We start from the raw sequence: 22,463 nt of genomic DNA on the forward strand, positions 1-22,463 counted from the left end.
TGCAACTAAGACTCATCTCCTGCGCCAACTACTGAAGGAAAAGAACAAGTTTGTATGGAGCCAGGAGGAACAGACAGAATTTGACACCCTCAAAAGGGATATGGGAGCCGCCATTCCACTAAAAGGGTTTGACCCAACAGCAGCGTCTATCCTCACAACAGACGCCAGTGACCGGGGTTTGGGAGCGGTACTGATGCAGAAATCCGAAAATGGAGACATGTCTACAGTCAGCTTTGCCTCAAGATCGCTAGCGCCCAACGAAGAGAAGTTCAGCGTGGTGGAAAAAGAAATGCTGGCTGTTGTTTGGGCCATGGAAAGATTCAGGCAGTACTTGTGGGGTGCAAAATTCCTGGTGAGGACTGACCACAAACCCTTGGTCAAAGTGCTAACCTCCAGTGGCCATGCCCATGCGACACCTAGAATCGCGAAAATGACACTCAGACTTTTGGACTATGTGTATGAAGTAGAGCACATCCCGGGGCCGCAAAACAAAGTGGCGGACTTCCTCAGGAGAGCGGCAGCCATGGAAGTGGCGGGTGACCGGGAGAATCATAAATGGGAAGGATTCGTGGTAGCCACCATCCAAGAGACAGAGAGTGTAATCAGTGCCCAGGAATGGGAAGAAGCCTATAAAGAGGACGACGAATTGGAGGCCATCAAGGGGTACGTGGTCCACGGGTGGCCGGAAAAGAGGCACCTCAAGGATGAGCTCAGGAGATATTGGGAAGTGAGAGAGGAACTGTCTTTAGCAGAGAATCCTATATTCCTATTACGTGGCGACAAAGTGATCCCACCACGGGGCATACTGAATCATCTCATGTCCTTGCTGCACGAAGGGCACCAGGGCATCACAAAGACCAAAGCCCTTGCTAGACAAGCGTACTGGTGGCCGGCCATCGATGCGCAGATAGAAAGATATGTACGGCAGTGCGAATCATGTGCCAGGGCGGACAAGTCGCAGAGCACGTTGAGACCACCGTTGGGACGGTTCCCCATCCCGGATGGCCCGTGGGAAATGTTATCAGTGGACATCATGGGCCCCGTCCTCAACAAAGCAGGAACGCCGAAGTATGCCATGGTTCTCATCGACAGATTTTCCAAATGGCCGGAAGTGGAAGTGACAGAGTCTGTGGACACGGACGCAGTGGTGAACTTCTTACGCTCCACATTCGTCAGAGAAGGAATTCCTAAGATGGTCACGTGCGACAATGGGCCGCAATTCACATCCGCTAAGTGGACTGCCTTCACGGCCAGGAATGGGATAGAAGTCAAACATACCCCCATCTACCACCCTGCAGGAAACGGCCAAGTGGAGCGTTTCAATCGAGTGATCATGGGCACCATCCAAGCGGCGATCAACGATGGATTGGACTGGGAAAAAGAACTGGAGAAGATGATTTGGGCCTATCGGATCACCCCGGGGAGCACGGGATACAGCCCATTTAAAGTTTTAAGGGGAAGAGAAGCCTTCACTAGAGACAACTTAGCATGGAGGAAACTAGTGGTGCAAAGCAAGTGGTCACCGGCAGTGGTCACAAGGAACTTGGAAAGAGCACAAGAAACATACACGACACACTTCAACAAGAAACACAAAGCGCAGAGTTGGAGAAGGGCGACTGGGTAAGAGTGAAGCTAGCCATCCTCAAGAAAAAGGGAGAGAGCAAGTTCTCACCGCCCATGCGAGTACTGGAGCCCTACACGCGTTCTGCCCTACTCAGTGACGGGAAGGTGTGGTCAATGGTCAGAATGGCAAAATGCAGCAAGATCATCAAGTGGGGCAGTGAACCGGAGGAAGGCGCAGAGTATGTAGACGAAGGCGAAGAAGCAGGTAGAGGAAGGCGAAGTGAGGAAGTCACTGAAGGTATGAAGCAAGTGGAAGACAGTGAAGGCGAAGAAAGTGTGAACGAGGGAACAAGGAGCTGGTGCAAGGAAGAGAGCAGTGAGGAAGTGACAGAAAGAGAAAGAGAAGGAACTGGAGGAAGGATGGACAGTATGGTACGGGAAGATGGTGAAAGTGAAGGAGTGAGAACCAGAGCGAGAAGGACAGTGAAGGTACCTGAGAAGTTCAAAGACTTTGAAATGAACTGGAAGTAAGGACTCTATTGTTATACTGTTTGTGTTGATTAAAAGGGGGGAGATATGTGGTGACGCTCTAGTTGTTCCGTCACCGGAACAGGAAGGGGAGCAAGCGGAAGCGGAAGGCGGCCATCTTGTAGAGGCTCCGACCGCTAAGGCATCGGTCAGGGTTCCCGGCGCTCTGGCAAAATAAAGATAGTAATTCTTTACCGAGCAGCGTGAGAGTGGTGATTTTGAAAACGTTATACAAACGGATGCTTTTTTTTTGTCAAAGTGCCGCATGCTGCTGTTTCACTTTAATGTCGGCCACACCCCTTTCTTTAGACACGACTTGTCTAATGAAATTAGCGCGGCCTCCATAAATTTGAAAGCGCTAGTAAACAAACATATTTGTAATGCAATAGGTCTCGCATTTGCATGAGTTTAAGCTATTGTATTGCCAATAGCTCAAACTCTCGTAAATGTGAGACCTATTACATTGCGAATGCTTGTTTTAAAGTGCCACCATGCGGGTGTAGCAAGAAGCACCTTGGTGAGGAATACAACACTTCTACCTCACTCTGTACCTTTGCAATAAAGCCATGTGATACAAGCTGATGTACTTCTCACAGTTGCATTAACACGAATAGGCTGCAACCCTTACTTACCCCTCAAGAGTGCATGCTATGAAGGTTTTGGGTCTCTCACACAACCCTACCAAGTACTGTTTTTTTAATGTTATAATTCTATACCAAATGTTATGTTCATTGTTTAACACATTTGTGCGATATTTTTAATCCAAAAGAAACTCAAATCAGTACAAATATTAACAATTAGCTCTGACCCCGACCCACTTAATTGCTGCAGTCCTGATTGCAGGATGTCTAGAATGTCATTTGAGTTAAAAAGTAAATGCTGGAGTTCTGGAGTCACCACAGGCACCATTGCCCCTGGAGCAGTGCCGTTTCACTGTGAGTGGTAGTTTAGTACTCTCTTTTGTGTTGGTGCAATCGTATAATATTGACCAATCCCCATTCTTGGATTTCAGGACTGCATCCCCGGGTCTGTGCCGCCAGTTGCTGGTGCTGGACAATTCGTCTTCAATACCGACGGGAGCTTCAGTTCCCTTGTCCAGAGTTCAATGGCTTTCATCTTCTAATCCGGAGGAAGAAAAAGTGACTGGACCAGCTCACATCCAGCTCAGTGACAGTTGTGTAAAGGTGAGGTGTCATCACAGATGAGGAATAGGAGAAAGAGCCAGAGCTCACCTGGGTTTAGAATGGGACAGAATATCCTCATAACAACTCCAGCTAAGGACACAATTAGTGTGATCGGCACATGATCTGTGGTTACAGTGACCTGCTAATAGCCCTTGACCTTGTCCTGTGCATAGCGCCCCTGCATGCATGAGCCCTATGGTATATGATCTGTAGCCCTGCCAAGTGGGTACAGGACATGACAGCACCATATTGCCCAGCAGCCCTACTCTGCGGCCACTGGCACAGAACATGTATATGGTTATGATCTGTTTACCCCTTACACTTATTGTTTTTCACATTTTTGTCAGGTGTACAGTTCATAGACATTGAGATTTTTGGCTGCACGAATTTTGGAAAATTGCAATAATTTGCATATTTTTCTATAAATTGGATTCCAGTTTCACAAACACCAGAGCTGAACATCCAGTACTTTTTAAATTTGAGTTTGTATACTAGTCTACCTATACCCATATTGCCCTTACTACCCTGTTCTATTTACCATCTGTATGCAACCTCTGCAGGAGGACATCCAGTTATTTTTTTTCCCCATCACTAGCGTTGCTTCTGATGGTAGGGGCGTACATTAGTAAGCACTACCATTACAGTGTGGGTTGAGTCTCGTATAATCTCTCAGCGTCTCTAAAATGGAGCTGTTACTGGGGGTCTTGTAGTTTGCTATTCCAAAACTTTATTCTGAGTATGAGCAGTTTACGGAGATCACAATATTTTAATTTTATTCACCAATAATATAAAAAACGTAGCCTCGCGCCTGTCTTTTAAAGGGATAAAACATTACTCCTAGTTTATCAGATTGTTCAGTAATCTTCGACCTTTCTCAGAGTTGAAATGGTGAGCCGCTATGCCATCATAGGCTCTCCAGTTGGGTATTGCAGTATTTTTTATTTTTTTTTAAACCCACAGAAGCCAATTAACCAACTCCAAAATATTTAGAATCATTCAGCCAAAACGGTGGTGGTCTGCTAAATAGCCCACTTCTTCACCATAAGCTTGCTACATTGTCTCATGAAGTCAAGGATGGTGTTCAGAAGTTTAGTGTACATGCAGAAGTTTTTGTATCCAGGAGATCCTAAGCAGGGTACACAGACAAAATATCGAGTTTTAAATATCGATATACAATAATATCGAAGTTTAAATATCGATGGAACAAAATATCGAAGGTAAGTAATATCGACAGTCTTAATATCGATATTAGTATGATATCAGTAATATCCAAGTTTTAAATATCGATGTCAATAATATCGAAATAAATAACTTCGATGTTACTAATATCAATTTTTAAATAAATTTAGTGTATATTATATTGTATTTATTATGTTTTATTATTTATTTTTAATGTAATTTAATTAAATATTGTCTTTTACTACTGTAGCGGGTTGTGGGTTTATAGGGGAATAGGGTGGGAAGTAATTTAATTATGTTAAATTAATTATTAATTAGTAGGAATTAATTAATTAATTTTTAATTAATTTTAATTAATTGATTAATTGATAAATATGTTCTTTAGCGGGTTATGGGTTTATAGGGGAATAGGGTGGGAAGTAATTTAATAATAATTAATTAATTATTATAAGTTTGTACATATTTTAATTAATAATTAATTGGTAATTAATTTATTAATTAATTAATATAATTTTGTACATATTTTTATTTTTTAATTATTTGGTAATTAATTAATATTAATTAGTTAATTACATTAATTATAGTAATTTTTTAATATATATTTTTTGTTATTCTTAATTAATTAATTAGGAAAAATAATATTAATTATTAAATTAAATTAATTACAGCTAATGTGCTAATATATTTACTTTATTGTTATTGTTAATTAATAATTAATTGGTAATTAAATAATATTAATTAATTTTGGGTAAAGGAGTATTTTTAGGGTTCAGGGTCAGTTTTTGGGTAAAGGGGTATTTTTAGGGTTCAGGGTCAGTCTTCAGTTCTTGGGTAAAGGGGTATTTTTAGGGTTCTGGGTCAGTTTTCAGTTTTTGGGTAAAGGGGTATTTTTAGGGTTCAGGGTCAGTTTTCAGTTTTTGGGTAAAGGGGTATGTTTAGGGTTCAGGGTCAGTTTTCAGTTCTTGGGTAAAGGGGTATTTTTAGGGTTCAGGGTCAGTTTTCAGTTTTTGGGTAAAGGGGTATTTTTAGGGTTCAGGGTCAGTTTTCAGTTTTTAGGTAAAGGGGTATTTTTAGGGATAAGGGTCAGTTTTCAGTTCTTGGGTAAAGGGGTATTTTTAGGGATAAGGGTCAGTTTTCAGTTTTTGGGTAAAGGGGTATTTTTAGGGTTCAGGGTCAGTTTTCAGTTTTTGGGTAAAAGGGTATTTTTGGGGTTCTGGGTGTTTTGGGTTTTTGGGGTACAGGGATATTTTTAGGGTTCAGGGTCAGTTTTGGGTTTTTGGGGTACAGGCGTACAGGGTAAAAACAAAAAAAATTAGATTAAATCAATTAAATAACATTAAAAAAATAAAATTACATTAAATTATTAAGTGTTATTTATTTTAAATGTATATGTATTAGTTTTAATTTTGTTTTAATATTTTTATTTAATATTTGTAAAATTATATGTATTTTAAAATTATTTCTACATTATTATTAATACATTTAAAAAAACGATATTTTTAATTCCGATATTTTTGTACTACGATATTATTTTTTCGATATTTTTGTACTTACCTTTATGAAGATATGATTCCGATATTTTGATGTCGATATTTTTGTTCCGATATTTTTGTAGTTTGATATTCTGTCTGTCGATATTATGTCAGACATTCCTAAGCAGTGAACCAGCCTTGTGTCTGTGTTCTCCCGGCAGGGCCTTGGCGCCTGCTCAGGGCAGTATTGCAAGTTTTCGTCCTTTCAAATGGAAATCATTTGAAAGTAGTACCATGACAATTTGTAGTAATTAAGCCGGCTGGCAAACTAACTGACTCGTTTTTAAAACCAAGATTCTCTTTAGAATGCCACAGGTTAGAACATGATACAAACGGCATTCTAAGCATGAGAAGAACATTACACAATTGTATTGTTGAAGCTTGATATGCCCCCTTAGCCAAGAAAGACTTAAGCTCACAAACTCTTTTAGAAGAGACTAAACCCACATCTTTATTGGCAGATGTTTAAGGTGTGGGAAACGGACCTTTTTACCTAAACCCTTGAGAGAGTGTGGGCTGACTACCTGATAACTCTATGTAATATGTGATTACTATGGCACTTCAAGCTCCCTGTTAGTATGCAAAGTGTATATGAGCGTGTTTTGGTAGCATGATGTGGGTTACCTATTTGGTGTCCCTGTATGCATTTTTATTCCCTAAAGTCAAGTGTGCTTCATAGGGTTAGTGGTAATCGCAGTCCGCTGTCTCCATTCTTTCTGTGTGTCCTTCTGCACTGCCTCTTAGATTCCTCCTCCACGATCTGGAATTGCCAAATGCACTGCGTGGAATTATCATAAGGGGGTAAAGGATCTTTTGTTGCTCGGGGCTAAACCCATATGAGTTACAGCAGGTCAGAGTGTGGTCGGACCAGAGCAACAATTGTATTATGACTATGGCATCCAGAAATGCCAAGGTACACAACCCTCCCAGGTCGCCATGGACTGCCTGCCCAGTCTGCGCTCCCCATGATTTGCTGGTGCAACAGAAAGGACCTGAGAGATTCTTCAATGAGTGAGTCGCTGTCTCACCTGAATAACGTAGCCATGGAGTCGTTGCCCACTGGGAAGAAAATTCACTCTGTAGATCAAGGGATGCGGAAAGGTGTGACCGCAACACAACACCTTAGCCCGCCAGGGCTATGAGTCACTGCACCTATTGCGTGAAAGTTTTCTCTCCAGCAACCTTGAAGGCATGAGGCTGATATGACTATAACATGGTTCCTTCGGTTGGTGACCGTCACTGATGTGAGTCACTGCATTCAGAGCGTGATGGCGTTGTATCCCATCTCTTGTGCAGAAATGAGGCTTTGTGTGAATCCTGCCCCACGCCCCGAGTGATAGCCCATCATCGTGCTCATTTCTGTCTGATTTAAATTGGTTTTTAATCCTTCATTATTATCACACCAGGGGCACGGTTTTTAACAACCCATCCCCCCCGGCCCCCTCTCCCCTCCCCGTGCACTCGGCTCACCCCGTTGCCGTCCCTTCACCGTCTCACCCCTGCTGACACACACCAACATAGTCAACTCAGGGCTACATAACATTCCCCCGCCCCACATACCCAAACCCGCAAAGGAAACACAGACAAATAGAGTTTGGGTCAAAATTGCTGCAGGATTTATTTACATACAACATATGTAAAGATGGTGGGTTAGCTTACGGGCGATCCAGGACAGGCCGCATTCTCGCCACCTGTCCGCCTGTTTGAGCCAAACAGCACAGTGGCGAACCACCCAACTGCTGTAGAATATAATTACATACTGACACACCCATTTGCTGGGCGTGACTAGGCAAACCCCCGGCTGCACAGGCCCACAACCGCCCGAAGGACTACTGGGGTGCCGACACGGATTCCTGCACCTCCCATGAGGTTACAGGTTAGGCTCTGGCACCCCTATGTGCCCGCTGAAGTACATCATTTGCACCTCTCTTCTTCCGGATCGCCCCGTAACTCCGCCTGCAACGACAAACAAGACACATTAAAACACCCCCCCAGCCCCTATTCATGACACTCTGGGTAAGAGGACGGGAGGGGAAAGAGTGTCCCGCAAGATAGTACGGCGTCCGGGCGGCAAAGAGGCTTAGGATAGGGGTACCACGGCATAAGTACCCCAGAAGCCCCTCCCCGCCGTCCGGACGAGATTCCCGGCAAGCCGCCTCCTCCAACCAGAGAGGCGGATGTGCCGGACAGGCAAGTGGGGGCGGGACCGCCCTCCTTGACTAGGTACCCGCCCTCTTGATGGCCACTGCGTGGCCTCGGGCAGGCGCATAGTCAACTCAGGGCTACATAACATTCCCCCGCCCCACATACCCAAACCCGCAAAGGAAACACAGACAAATAGAGTTTGGGTCAAAATTGCTGCAGGATTTATTTACATACAACATATGTAAAGATGGTGGGTTAGCTTACGGGCGATCCAGGACAGGCCGCATTCTCGCCACCTGTCCGCCTGTTTGAGCCAAACAGCACAGTGGCGAACCACCCAACTGCTGTAGAATATAATTACATACTGACACACCCATTTGCTGGGCGTGACTAGGCAAACCCCCGGCTGCACAGGCCCACAACCGCCCGAAGGACTACTGGGGTGCCGACACGGATTCCTGCACCTCCCATGAGGTTACAGGTTAGGCTCTGGCACCCCTATGTGCCCGCTGAAGTACATCATTTGCACCTCTCTTCTTCCGGATCGCCCCGTAACTCCGCCACAGCCTGTGCGGTGGTCACCGCTGCCGCACAGGCCCCCCACCATTGTTACCTATTCTACCTGCAACCTCTGCTCATGAGTTCTTATTTCAAGTCCAGCAGAAAGAGGTCTAAGCCAACAGGCGAGAGGAGAACACCATCTTCCTCAAAGTACCCCATGACCTGTCCCTGAATCACGTCATGGTATGAAAAACAGCCCACTGTGCTGCGTAACTTTGTCATGGCCGCATATATGCGCCTTCCTGCGCTCACGATAGCCTCGCTGGACTTAGCGCCCCGCCAGTGTCTTCTAGGCTCTATTTCAGACCACCAGACCTCGCATTCGCGCAACATGCTGCCAATGATACCCAGGTCTGTTTTCAAGCAGCCGGTATCCCCTGCCCCCCTTGGGTTTAAGGCTGGGAGCGGCTACCGACAAAGATACCGTTAAGTTAGCTTGGACTGGAGGCCAACTACGGACACCTCTCGGGGACCGCAGCGCCTGCAGCAGGGGGCCCCCTAGGCTGACCTGCGCAGGGGCATGTATGGGAAGTACCAGCCACCCCGACACCAATGTGCCTAACCACCCGGGAACAGCCCCACTGCCCCAAGAGGGAAGACTATCCCAGGCAAGAGACCGGTGATGGGAAGGGCCCCCCCTGCAGAGACTCTCTCCCGGAAAACAAGCGCTGTCACAGGAATTAATCAACTGCAAGATTACGCATAAGCGACTAATCCTCCCCCGGATACAGAGTCTATTGCAGTGCGCAAAAGCATATATTGGAATGACTTAGCGAATTGGTCTTACAAGAGGCAAACTGGAAGCCACGGGGACAGCCGAGAACACTTGCCCCCCCTGGAAAATGCCTGAATTCCTAAAAGACTTCTCGGGCCCACCCCAAACAATTATTGGCAGTCCGTACTCTGGCTGTGGGAGCCACAGCTGTTCTCTGTATAACTGAATAGAGTGTTACACTGAAGGCTGCAGACTGCGGGTGAGCTGCCAGCAGGCCCCCGAGCCTAGGAAAAGAAGGCAGGAGCGCCAAGAAGGGGGGGGGGGGAGACTAAAACGAATGACCCTCCCAAGCATGGCAGACCAACACATGTGCCGTAATCGAGGGTACCAAGTACTATTTCTCAGTTACAAGTTGTTGCCAATCATGCAGTGCTCCCTATAAACCTGTGCTTGGTACTCATTGTTGCATGCCGGGCCACATCTAAACACACTTCTTTTGACCCTAGTTAATGATACAACACTCGGAAAATTCCATCCGTGTTCAGCTCAGAAGTAGCCTGAGATATCCACCCCACTAAAATCGTCTGGCCTAAAAGAACATGTCTAACAGACGCTTAGGTGGAAAGAGGAGTATTTCGCAAGAGGTGCCATGGGGGGAGGAGTCTTAATGTAGATCCATTCAGATTTCACAGGTGACACTAAATCTCAGCCTGTGCTATCATACAATTAAACCCCAAGACATTCAAATAATGGCAAACCTCCCGCTTAACTTACTGCAGTAAATACGAGGACCCATACATGGCAGACGACGACTGCGAATATGAAAGTGGCATAACCAGTCTATATCGTTTGTGACATGACATAAGAATATTAGTCTCCAGCACTACGCCGCATGTTAGCAGTAGACTAACAGAGACCGGCCGTTGTGCCTACCCATTAGGCTGAAGACCTCTTCGTGGTAAATGGGGGCAAGGTACGTAAGTGCTTTGAAAATCATAATACATAAAAGGATACTGTTTTTTCTTTGAAGAATATCTGCGTGTCAGATACATGACAAACTATCAAAATAAAGTAGTCGTGCCATGCCTAGACGTCCGGTTACTATGTAACGGGTCCCGAAAAGCAGCACTATAAAACGCTGCGTTTTCCCTTGGTTACTTTGGGCTGGACTCGCAAGGATTGGGTGCGTGTTGTCTGAGAATAGGGCAATGGGAGTGTCATAGGTAGCGTTAAGGGGAAGAATATGGGCCCCCAGGAAGGAGATAGGATGATAAAATTGCAGCCATGATCACTACAGCAATGAGGAGGAATCAAGTGTCCTAGGAACCACTGCACCTGCTGCAACTACGCTCTCGATTATGCCTGTCTCAGGGAGGGAGCGTCTTCGACAAGGAACAGGTGTAGGGTCTTATTCTTCATACCTGTCCAGCATCCTGCTATAATATTCTTGGACCAGTTCTATCACATGCTATGCCGATGACAAACTGCCACACACAACGTAGAGATCACTACCTGCAATGCTGATCTATAGCTTGATCAGGGAGTGCAATTGCTAAAATAGAGACCAGTGTCAGCACCACTTCCCTAATTTACAAGGGGCAAAAGCAGTCATAGAACAAGCCCATGCCCTGGGTGAAGACCCAAGGTACTAGGGCTAAAGCACCCCATGACCCATGCTAGTGCGGCAAGAGAACCTCCGTACCACACACGCATACGAAACATGCCACCTCGTACCTACCCTTCCAGCTAAAGGGGGGATGCCCACTAGACACGCACGAGAAACCAAAGGAGGAAAAGCAAGCACCTACTAGACTTTCGCATAATACCATACAGCGGCTAGGTCCACCTGCGGCACCTGAAGACGCTGGCTGCAACACCAAACTTCCAAATACCCTCTTAGCTATCAGGAATGTTAAAGCTTACGTGTGCGCCGCTCAATGCATGCGGTAGCAAACTCATCCCCTGCTGACTATGAGTCTATCCCACTTATCGAGTTAGCGAATACAGACGTGCTCGAGCATCTACTTCAAAGACTCGAGTACTCTGACACTGGAGGGTAACCAAATATACAGGGTACAGGATAGGCCATAACGACCTACAATATAAGCTTATAGGACTAGAAGCCAAGGTCGATGAAAAGGATAGTTTCCAATGTACAAGTCCATAATGATCCACAAGCACCCTCCCCCACAGACAGAAATGTTCTGCTGAATAATCTGTGGTGCAGGACAACATACGATATTTATCCGGGATATTCGATCGTAAGCAGGTCGTAAGTTACCCGAGAGGTAGTAGAAACAACGTGGTCTGGAAGGAATACATAAGGCCTAGTTTCCCCCGGGCCTCTGTTCGCATAGGACGCGGGAGGCCAGCCACGTTGGCAGCTTCTACTTTGCATAAATACATTTACATAAACCTCGCTGCTAATACCAACGCGGGTGCAATCATGCTTATGATACCTTGCGACATGCTCAAAAGGAAAGGCCGTGCTTAGGCAAAAGCTTGAATTGGGACCAAGATGTATTTAAGCACACTGAGATATAAAAGCCTGTTCTGAATGCTGGTCGTGACTGGACGATGTTGCCGCCTACCAACCCAAGACAGGGCAAACCATTATGTTCTGCTTGGATCTCTACAGAGGCATCAAGCTGCGATTAATGTTCAAAACCGGGCTGACGCAAGGGAATTAACAAGACAAGAAAACGGGAACAGGGAGGACGTAGGCCATATACGAGCACTAACGAAGCCAGTAGCACCGATGTGCTGCTAAAGTCAGCGCCAAGTTTGCCTACCCTGTTCCCAAGACATATGGGATAGATCCCGTGAACCCGTTCGGTAAAACCTAGGAGTTCAAACTGCTGTGATCGGAAGGATCCCTGTTTCCAGCAGACCAGCCATGCCCTGTGGCCCACTCGTGAATTGCAGAAATTTTCTGATGAGGCGACAAATCCCTCTGCCCAAAGGGCAAGATCAGACCGAGGGAGGGGGGGGCACTGACAACGACCGAGCAGACATGAAGCATTCCTAACCCGTGCACTATCAGAGGGCGCGCAGCCGGAGCTTAGCGCACCGGCATCCCTTACCCGCGCGAAACTGGGACAAACCGAAATAGAATAATGGGGGGAGCGGGGGGGGTGGGTACACGAGCTGGATAATCACACACTCCCCATCCGACACTAAGCACGTCGGAACGCCTCGCTGCAACCTGGTCACTGACACATACCTTACCAGATGCTTGAATCTCCTCCCATTGTATACTGGCCATCCTTGTTAAACTAAGCCGAATCCAGATGGCAATCTGCCTACTAAGTACACCCGCCCAAAAAGAACACTCATAACATATATGCTACTAACGAGGCCACCTGGGGAGGGAGGTGAGAAGGTATGCGCACATTTGAGTGACCCAAACTACATATTTCAACATGCAGCGCAGTGAGTTCTGCGCACCATGCATGAGAGCACCCAGTACTTCCGTTCTACTATACACACAACCTGGGTGAACTCGCCTTTATCAGTTTTGTCCAGGGTGATAACCCCAAAGGGAGGCGGATGGCAGGAACACAATACCATGATTCAGTGGATATTACAACGAGACATGGCCAGCTCTAGTGTACTACCCCAACCAGCATAACTGATTGCGTCCTAAAGATATAACCACCAAGCGAATTGCTGCGCTACCACGCCCTTTATTGATTTCAGGAACCCCTGCCAAAGCCCCAGGAGCGCCCGTACAACGTGCCAAGACTTCACTGTGTGCGCCCTGGGGGCTTTGTGAATATATAATGCTACGCAATTCAAGCCAAAGAGTACAAGGAAAGTGAAACGAGTAACTACCACATCAAAACCCTTTCTGCAAACCTTGTTGACATTAAATCATTACAAGCAGAGGCCGGTTCACGGAGAGAGAAATTTATATGGGTATTAAGGATGGGGGACTTAAACTTAGTTAAAATTAACGTTTCTGAATAGCAACGCTACTTCAAACTGGCATACATTCCTGTGAAATTCATGTATAACATGAGTCCCATGAGTACCTATATGGTATATACGTACATGGTACGACTATTGCACGTGTTTAGGAAATGTCATTATGTTCCATAACTGTTTCACTACTGCATTGGTAGCTTTACTAAGTTACAGTGCAACCTCAAAACCGCATCACATCTCCAGGAATATGTCAACCATTCTCATGAATAACCCCCACCCCTCGCCGATCCGCGCTCTGAGAAAACCAGCCCATGCCACAATAGCCCGGCATGTCAGACAGGAAGCGGACCAAGCCGAGCCAAGCCCTCGATGAAAACTGTCCACAAGAGTAGCATGCTCGCCGCAGGAAAGATCCCCGTGCCCCGACGAACACGAGGTGCTCATCATAGAGCACCACACCCCCAACGCGCCACCCGCGAAACACTAATAAACCTGACTCACCCAAATGGTGTCCACGGGCGAAAACCCCTACCGCCGTCGGAAGTAAGCAAGTCGCCGCAACAGTGCCAAAACATCTATCTGACCGTGTAGCAGGGGAAAGGAAGGGAACGAGCATACACAAGCGGGTGGCACCCGCTCTGGGATAACCCCGGCATGCCGATTCTGAAGGCCCCCCGCCCGAAAGGAATCGAAACATAACCCCACATGACAAAATTGGCCGGGGGGGGGCAGTCGGCCATTTGCCCTCAGGCCAAGCCCCCACATGCGACACCGCCGCTGGGTCCCGCCGATTGAGGATACACCACGCCACGTACCTGCCATTGCAAGTGATGTGCAATGCGCCGAGGAAAGTCGCGGGGGGGGTAAAGATCCTGGCCCCAACGTGTCCCCTGGATTTGCCCAGCGCCGCGGGAAAAGGGACGGCAAGCGAGGCTCGCCCCATAGGGGGATACCCGCACCAGACGGGGAAAAGTGGCGCTCAGTGTTGAGCAAATAGTATCCGAACCAGATGGCAAAACGTAGCATGGTGAGCCAACGCTGAAGGAACGCATTATGAGCAATGAGGACAGATTCTTGAACGATCAAGTCAGCAGTAGACCGGCCTTAACGAACAAGTTCTGCTTACGGGCGAGGCACATCACGAGGATATAAGGGGAGGCGAAGCCATACAAGTAACGGACAAACAAAACTCACCACTCGCCGACAACATCAAATAAACGCGCTGCATCAGTGATCGCGCTAGAATTCTAGCAAACAATGCCAGACTGTGGGCCCCAAAATACCAGGAAAGCGCCATAGTAAGCCTGCACTCGCACGATGCAAACATTCACGGCATACAGGGGCCTGAGACGGGCGTCATGACGATGATACAACGATACAGCTTACATGCGCGCGTGATTGTCTTCCGCTCCCCCCCTGTAGCCTCCCTGAACGCGCTACACAAAACAAGGGATGAATCAGCCCCGAAGCCTTGCAAAGTGTTGTTTTATATTCAGACCTCATCATGCTCTTAACATAACTTCTACCCCGGACGAACGAAATATATCCTCATAGCACGGCCATATTGGCGCGAAACCGGACACGGAGGAGAACAATCAGCTGCTTCAGCTAGGCACAAACTCACAACCAAAACTCAAGGCAAGCACAGCGTGCAAGTCCCTGGCACCTGACCTATAGTGCCACTAGAGGTTACCCGGCGAGTGGGGGGGGGTGGGGGGGGTAAGACGGACGAGGAGGAGGGAGCCGTACCAGTGACCCCGCATACCCCCGAACATATAAATGGCCAACCGTGCCTCTCCGTGGGAATGCGACCCACCTAACCGTCCCCACTCACCACAAGCAACGCAAACAGTCGAACGACGCAAGACCGAAAGCATACAATTGCCGCCACAATACCACGCAAACATGGCCACTCCAACGCCGGAGAGATCACACAAAAGACGCCCAAACCTTAGGAAAAACGGGACTCGGTATAGCAAATACCGCGGGGCCCGACAAGAACAGGCCGGGCCCGCGCTGACCGGAGGACAAAGACCGGAACGAAAACCGGACGTCCCCCCCCCACAGCAGCCCGCTCTAGCGGGCCGCCTCGCCAGGCTCACACCTCACACGGAGGGAGCAGGCGGCTACAATAAGGGGGGGGGGGGGGGGAACGGAAGGCCCGAGGCCACGCTTACCTCGAGACGACGCGGCGACGAGAGCAACGAAAGAGTGTCCCGCAAGATAGTACGGCGTCCGGGCGGCAAAGAGGCTTAGGATAGGGGTACCACGGCATAAGTACCCCAGAAGCCCCTCCCCGCCGCCCGGACGAGATTCCCGGCAAGCCGCCTCCTCCAACCAGAGAGGCGGATGTGCCGGACAGGCAAGTGGGGGCGGGACCGCCCTCCTTGACTAGGTACCCGCCCTCTTGATGGCCACTGCGTGGCCTCGGGCAGGCGCAAAACCACCATCAGCGTGAGGTAGCTAAGCAATCGGTGATTTAGATGCGCTGGGGGAGGTCCGAAGTAGATGTTTGTGTTCCGGGCCAGTCCCTGCTCTGCCAGGGCCTGACCCGTGAAAGCCCCCCACACCTCTGTCCCATCACTGAGCTGACCATGTGATACAACCTCAACTGTGACAAAGAGTCACACATCAATAAGACAAACTAAACAGCGACTAAAAAAATTCGAAATGAATGTGGAGTAATGAGGCTACTGCCTCGGTATTCAAAAACTCATCACTGTCAGAAGGAATCTGACAGACGAAAAACAAGACAGACCCCCCCGCACCCCCACCCCCACCCCCACCCCCACCCCCTACTGCCTCATTTAATTTGCGAGCAACAGCAAGGGCACCAAATTTCGCTCCGCCCAGGGCGCTGTCTTAGCAAAGTCCGGCTCTGGGGGGAAGTGACAGTCAGTAATGATAACAGGTCATGGGGCAAAGCTCTTCTTGGGGCCAAAAAGTATGGCTCGTGATGTGACCAAAGGCTGCACTCGTGCCGGTAGGGGTAGGAGGTAGAATCGTTGTAAGTAGGGTGTAGGGGAAGCGAAACGTACCCGGAGTGAACAGGGACTTGTGGGGTTACTTTGAAAGTTTCATTCCGTACTGACCTCTAAATTAAGCTGTAGTCTCAAGAAGTTTCACAGATTTGACAATATTGTGTTATGTCCTGAGTCGCTGTCCCAATATGCACCCTGGGGTGAGCTTTTATTGCTTGCTTTTACTACCTTTAGCAAGTCGAGTGTACAAAGGAAGTAACCAGTGTTTGAAATTGAAAAATAGAAGTGCAGGTACCTGTTTGTTTCTGAGAAGTGCCGGTACTCTCTAATTCAAAGTATTAAATTTTTCTTGAGAAGTGCAGGTACTCTGCCTCTCAAAAAAAAGTGCTGGTTCTCTGTACCGGACAGTACCGGCCCATTTCAAGCACTGGAAATAACCTTTATTGAATTGGAATGCAGTTGGATCTTAGGCCTCACAATCTCCCTATGCCTTTAGCCTCTTATCGTAAACATTGGAAGTGCTTAGAAACCGTTTCTGTTGAGTTATCAAGTGCCGTAAAAGTTCTTGATAAAGTTTCCCCAACAAAGTGTGCAATTCACTGAGATGGGCAGACGCAACACTCAAACTCCACCGTTAAATATGAGACAGTGAGAAAGTTTTAGCCATGATACTATTAAGAGTTGATGTTTAATCCTGCTTAACCACTTTACAAAATATGCTGGCAGGGGAATCTGTATTTAATGTACGGGTAGGTTCAAAAGCACAGTGGCTTTTCTCTGCTCAGAGTAGTCAATGAGTCTTACTATTGGAACCACTCACACCACAATTGTTGTGTAATGAACAAGATGGCAATTTAGGAAAAAGAAAGCACAGTTTTTATTAATATCAGCTTGTGGCAAACTGTGGGCGGTTGGGTAATCACTTTCTGCACACGTTTCTTTGCTGCTTTTAGTAGCAGAGATAGAAAAACGTAAATCAAACTAACCACTGCTAATAAGTATGTGATAAGAAAACAGGATTGTAACTAAGCAACCATTTGATTTTACCAACGAGGGAGATAATATCTAGTCTCCTAGTTCACTTACTAAAATATGATGTAGTGAGAGAGTTAAAATCTTATATCAAAAAGTCCCTGGCACAGGACGGGAATCAGTGAACTGAAGCATCGAGTGAAAGTGACAGGCCATAGTATAAGTGCAACATTGTCAACATATCTGTGAGAAATTGGCACGGTGTGACAAATATGTGAGAGAGAGTGCATGGAGCAAGAGGCTGATGTTCATAAGGCCATACGAGCTGTGTCCACATGGCCTTACAGTTCTGCTTGTTGGTCTCGTCATGGTAGCTTTGATAATGCTGATCAGCTTTGTGTTCATGCAGAGACTCCGTGAGATCGGCGATGGAACGGATTTTCTGCGGCTGCAAGTGGAAGGTGGTGGCTGCTCTGGATTCCAATACAAATTTTCCTTGGACACAGTGATCAACCCTGACGATCGGTAAGAGTTCACCCTCTGCCTGGGTGTGGGGCATGGGTTGCAGCTCCGGCTAGGAGTGGATTGATAGCACAATGGCTGTGAGGCTGTAAGTGACTACTTGGTGCAAGGAACACGTAGTTGTTGCTTGGCAACCTAATAGTTCACAGTAGTACCTGCAAATGGGAGTGGCTCATTGCCACTATTATAGACGCAGCTGGTTTGTAGGGCAGTTTCTTCCACTGACAACCTTTGTCAAAGACTCTCTGAATAATAGAGTACACAGTGTCGGCTTTAGTTCAGCCCGTTGCTTATGATTGGTTCTTGTCTATCTCTCTTCCTTGTTCTTAATGTTATGGCTTTCCTCCCTATTCCTATGTTTTTGCCTCACACAGAGCAGTTTGGTCTCACTGTGTTTTGATTGGATGGCAGGTTTCCTTCCACTGTATTGCAGTGCATATGACGGACTGTTTTCTCTCACTCTTTATTGCTGCCTGTTTACCTCAGAAGCTCCCACACCTCTCGTTATTAAAATATACAACCCTAATGCACCCACTTGGCCCATCTGCCTCTTACCACTCTGACCTTTTTATCAGTGAGTGGCTTTTTTAAACTATTGTCAGATTGCCACCCTTGATTGGGCATGTTTGGTGGCCGTCATTGAATTCTTTTTTCTTATACCATATGAAAATCCATTCTGAGATGGTCATCAAAGAGGCGTGCATCTACAGCATGAGGACAAGGTAGCACCCACCCCCAGGATAACACCAAAAATTCCAGTGGACATAGAAATGAAGGAATGAGGGGCAAAAAGGGGACAAAAATAAATAGGAGGGACCACCCAAAGGGCTGACAGGTCTAACAGAGGTATATTGTGTTTTTATTTTTGATGTAAGGTTTTTTATATCGTATGGAAAATATTTTCTATGTGTGACCACATGCTTGGTTATTTTTAATAACATGTTTGTATATATAATTTTTGAGCACGTGACCCTATGACGGTGTGGGTGTTATGTTCTGGTGATATGTTTATTTGGTTGAGTGTATGAGTTTGGGTGTTTTGATTTACCCAAAGGGGACTATTTTTCTGACTGACATCTAGGGGGCAAAACAAGCATTGGCAAACATATAGGTTTCATCTGCGGGACCTGTTGGCTTTGCCAGTGTTTGTTGGATTAGGAATGTGTGTCAGCTGCAGCCTGAAATGGGGCATAGCATTGCTGGGGCCCTGGAGCACATCTAATACCTGAGGGTTAGACTAGTCCACAGCTATTGTCTGACAGTATGGAATAACTCAGCGTTGCTACCTGATAAGTATGCGTGAGACGTGCACATGATCCTTAGCAATGCCTTTGTGCAGAGCATGTCTCCGCCTCTGCCTGACTATGGAATACATCCACTGCATTGTGACCAGTGCTGCCTGGTGCACTTTCATTATGAGTAGCGCGCCATACTTACTTGTGTAGGAAGGATTAGCTTCTAAGATCCGTTCTTAAACACATGGTTATGTCTCCATCTCCCTTCTCTTGCCAGGTAGTTCCGATTGCTTTCTTCTGTTTAAATCAGAGTAGTGCCTTGTGGTTTGGTATACAAATTTCAGTTTCACCCTCGTGCTTTTCCTTTTGCAGGGTCTTCGGTCCAGATGACGCACGACTGGTGGTAGACTCGGACAGTCTGGACTTCGTGAAAGGCTGCATGGTAGATTTCAGCCAAGAGCTGATTCGAAGCTCCTTCCAAGTGGTGAACAATCCTCAGGCTGAACAGGGCTGCTCCTGTGGGACTTCGTTCTCCATCAAACTCTGAAGCGGCCATCCTACTATTCCCATACTAAGTCTGTCCTAAAACTCTGTATTGCTTTCCTCTGTGCTTCAACACACTGAAATCTCAATTTCCCTTGAGCTCACCCTCCCTATCTTCCTGAAGTACACTCCTTCCCTCCCATGATTTCACCCTCACTCGCCGTCCCATTTCCAACCTCAGATACTCTCTCTCGCACTTCCTGTGAGTGGGCAAACTCTTTGATCCTCGATCATTTGTAAACATCCACTTTTCTAAGAAAAGCTTCATACTTCGCAATATTTTTCCATTAGCCCTGGAAAGAACTGATACCCGGTGTGACGTATTCCATAACTACATCCTCCCTCAGCCACCTGCCCCTCAGCTAGCTATACCCACATCAGACACTGCCAGAGAAAAGGGGATCACTCATCCCAGCAGAGCCTTTGTCAAGACCATAGTATTCAGCGTCTTGGCAACTCCCAGCCTAGAGGCTTACTGTGACAATCTTTGTTTTAGTGATTAACTCACGCTGGATGCATGTTAATAATTAAGTTATTCTGTGTTAAAATGTTAATGCTAACGTGCAAGTTTTATCTTTCATATGGGATATGTATAGACTGTGTGGCTGCATGTTTGTACGTTTAAAATGCTAAAGAAATCCCTTACACTGCTGCACAGCTTGAGTAGAGGTCTACCTCCTTCCCCATTTGATGTCAGCTTTCCATTGAGTGGTGTATCAGACCTCAGATATCTCCAATAAATACCCATCCCCTCTCCATAATACCTACCTCTTCTCTAAGTTATTTGTTCTTTCCCACCTCCCCTATGCTTCATCTCTCACTTCTGCTCCCCAAGGCCCTCTACGATGTTGCAGAATCCTTGTTCTCCAGACTTCTGTTCTGGTCCTCACCATTCTCTCCTGACACTTCTTATGTTTAAAAATAATAATAGTAATGATTATACAGTGCACGCCCGCACTAAATTGTCATTTATCACATCAATAAGAAGTGTCTTCACCATTATATTTTTTCCTCCCAAACATTTGTTATATACACTTGCCTTCCAGTTCATCACACCCCTGCTGCATTTCTGTAGTTTTCTTCATTGCTTGTACTGTCACTGTGGTTGCTACCTTAATTTAATGAATGTTCGTTAGCCTTCACTTCTAAACTTTCTAACCTCTTCTCTTCATTCTCACCAAATCCTCGTCCTACTCCAGTCATGCAGCTCACCTCCTATCCTACACCTCTCTTCCTCAGGTAACACCTTCCTCTACTGTTGCTGCAGTTTTATCTCCTCCCTGTGACGACTCTTGTCTTCACTTTATCACTGAGGTGTCATCTGTCACCTCTTCCCTTCCTGTCACTACTACTGCTCTGCCACCTAAACATCACCATTCATCTCTTTCACATGGTTTGTTTTTTATTATGACTCTGTTGTGCTGCTGAAGGTTCTCCCTCACAGTGACTAATTGCCTCTTCCATGTTTTTGAGGTAGCTTGATTGTTTTCCTTACAGTGATTTCAGAAGTTATTTCTTTCTCTACACTGTGACTCATACCTTCTTGTCACAGCTGCTGAGGTCTTGTGCTCTACATATTTCTTCCCCTTTAGACTTGGTATTGTCTTCTCTACTGTGCATACCTTCTTCCTCCTCCTTTGGCACGAAGAATCCCAACTTCTTTATGCTTGCGGCTTTCTCCCATTGACTCCTTGCTCTCTCGGTTGTGAAGTTCTTGTGTCCTCACCTGCTTCCTTCTGTAGCACTATTCTTTACAAGTTGAAAAACTGACAGCCCAGTATATCTTGGTGGCCATAGTGTAGTTACATCGCTATTTATTTATTCATCAAAGCAGTCTGTGTATCTACATATGTCAAGTAGACTGTGTGTGCCTGTAGTACACTTTCAAGCCAGCAAGCTTCTGTAGCCATCCTGATGACATCCTCTGAACCAGGATCAGAACCAAGTAAGTCCTCTCTCACTGCTTTCTTCTCTTTCCTTTAGCATTGCTTCTTCCACCATTTGCTCCCTTCTCTCCAAAGTTCTCCTTTTACTTTTCAGTATGCATATACGCCTAAACCTTTCATCCCTCACCTCAGTAACAAAAGCAGGTTTATATAGTGAGATGCAAAAAACTGTGCGATTCCCCTAATAACTGCTCTTGGGAATAGACGCAGGTATTTAGACTCCGTGCCTAAAACCCATATCTCCGATCTGATATGACTGTGTACTAATAGAAGCCTGTCCCTTAAATACTCAGACTAATGCCCTGTTATAGCAGTGTGCCAACAAATGCAGGCCTGTATGATGTGCCCTTAATAACCAGAACTATGATGTGGTGTAGCAGTGTGTGTGTGATCTCAAATCGGAGTAGTGGACACAATCGGAGCATGTTCTGCTGCCTTAATACTCATATGTGGTCTGTCGATGTTTCTTGATGTGAAAATTGTATATATTGTATTATTTAAAAGCAGTTTATTTTTTAAAAATAAATCTTTGTATGTTATCGTTATTCTGGCAGCTTTTTTGGCTCCATTTTCTGCTGTCAAACTGCATAACTTTATTTTTTGTGGCGTGTGAATTGATAAAAAGAGCATTTTCACATTACTCCTCACTAATGGCTTTGCAGTGGTGAATCTGTTTGCAATCTGAACGACCTACTACATCAGCCTTCCTCAGAAATCCGCGTCTTAAACTCACTTATCCTGCAGAATGAAAGCAGACCATGGCATTGCAAAATACGGTTCAGTTGCAAGATGGCCGGAAAAAGCTTTATTGGGCTTTGGTCAAGACAACTCGAAGAGAGCATTTGCTGAAATATCTTTTTTTATAGTGGGAGTAGACATTACAATAGTAGGCATTATGGTAGTGGCATGGTTGTGCCTAGCCTTTGCATA

General features: G+C 46.3%; 1 protein-coding gene across 1 annotated transcript in view; it reads left to right on the forward strand.

Annotated features, from left to right (window-relative positions):
• Positions 1–22,078, forward strand: part of ISCA2 (iron-sulfur cluster assembly 2) — a 49,373-nt gene extending 27,295 nt beyond the window's left edge. Inside the window, exons 2-4 of the mRNA XM_086937490.1 lie at positions 3,104–3,275; positions 17,697–17,812; positions 19,417–22,078. Of these exons, the coding sequence (XP_086793616.1) occupies positions 3,104–3,275; positions 17,697–17,812; positions 19,417–19,591 (463 nt within the window). The 3' untranslated portion in view covers positions 19,592–22,078. The remainder of the gene's footprint in view (positions 1–3,103; positions 3,276–17,696; positions 17,813–19,416) is intronic.
• Positions 22,079–22,463: the final 385 nt, after the last annotated feature.

Source organism: Lissotriton vulgaris, chromosome 9, assembly GCF_964263255.1.
Source record: "Lissotriton vulgaris chromosome 9, aLisVul1.2, whole genome shotgun sequence".
Taxonomy (NCBI): Eukaryota; Metazoa; Chordata; class Amphibia; order Caudata; family Salamandridae; genus Lissotriton; species Lissotriton vulgaris.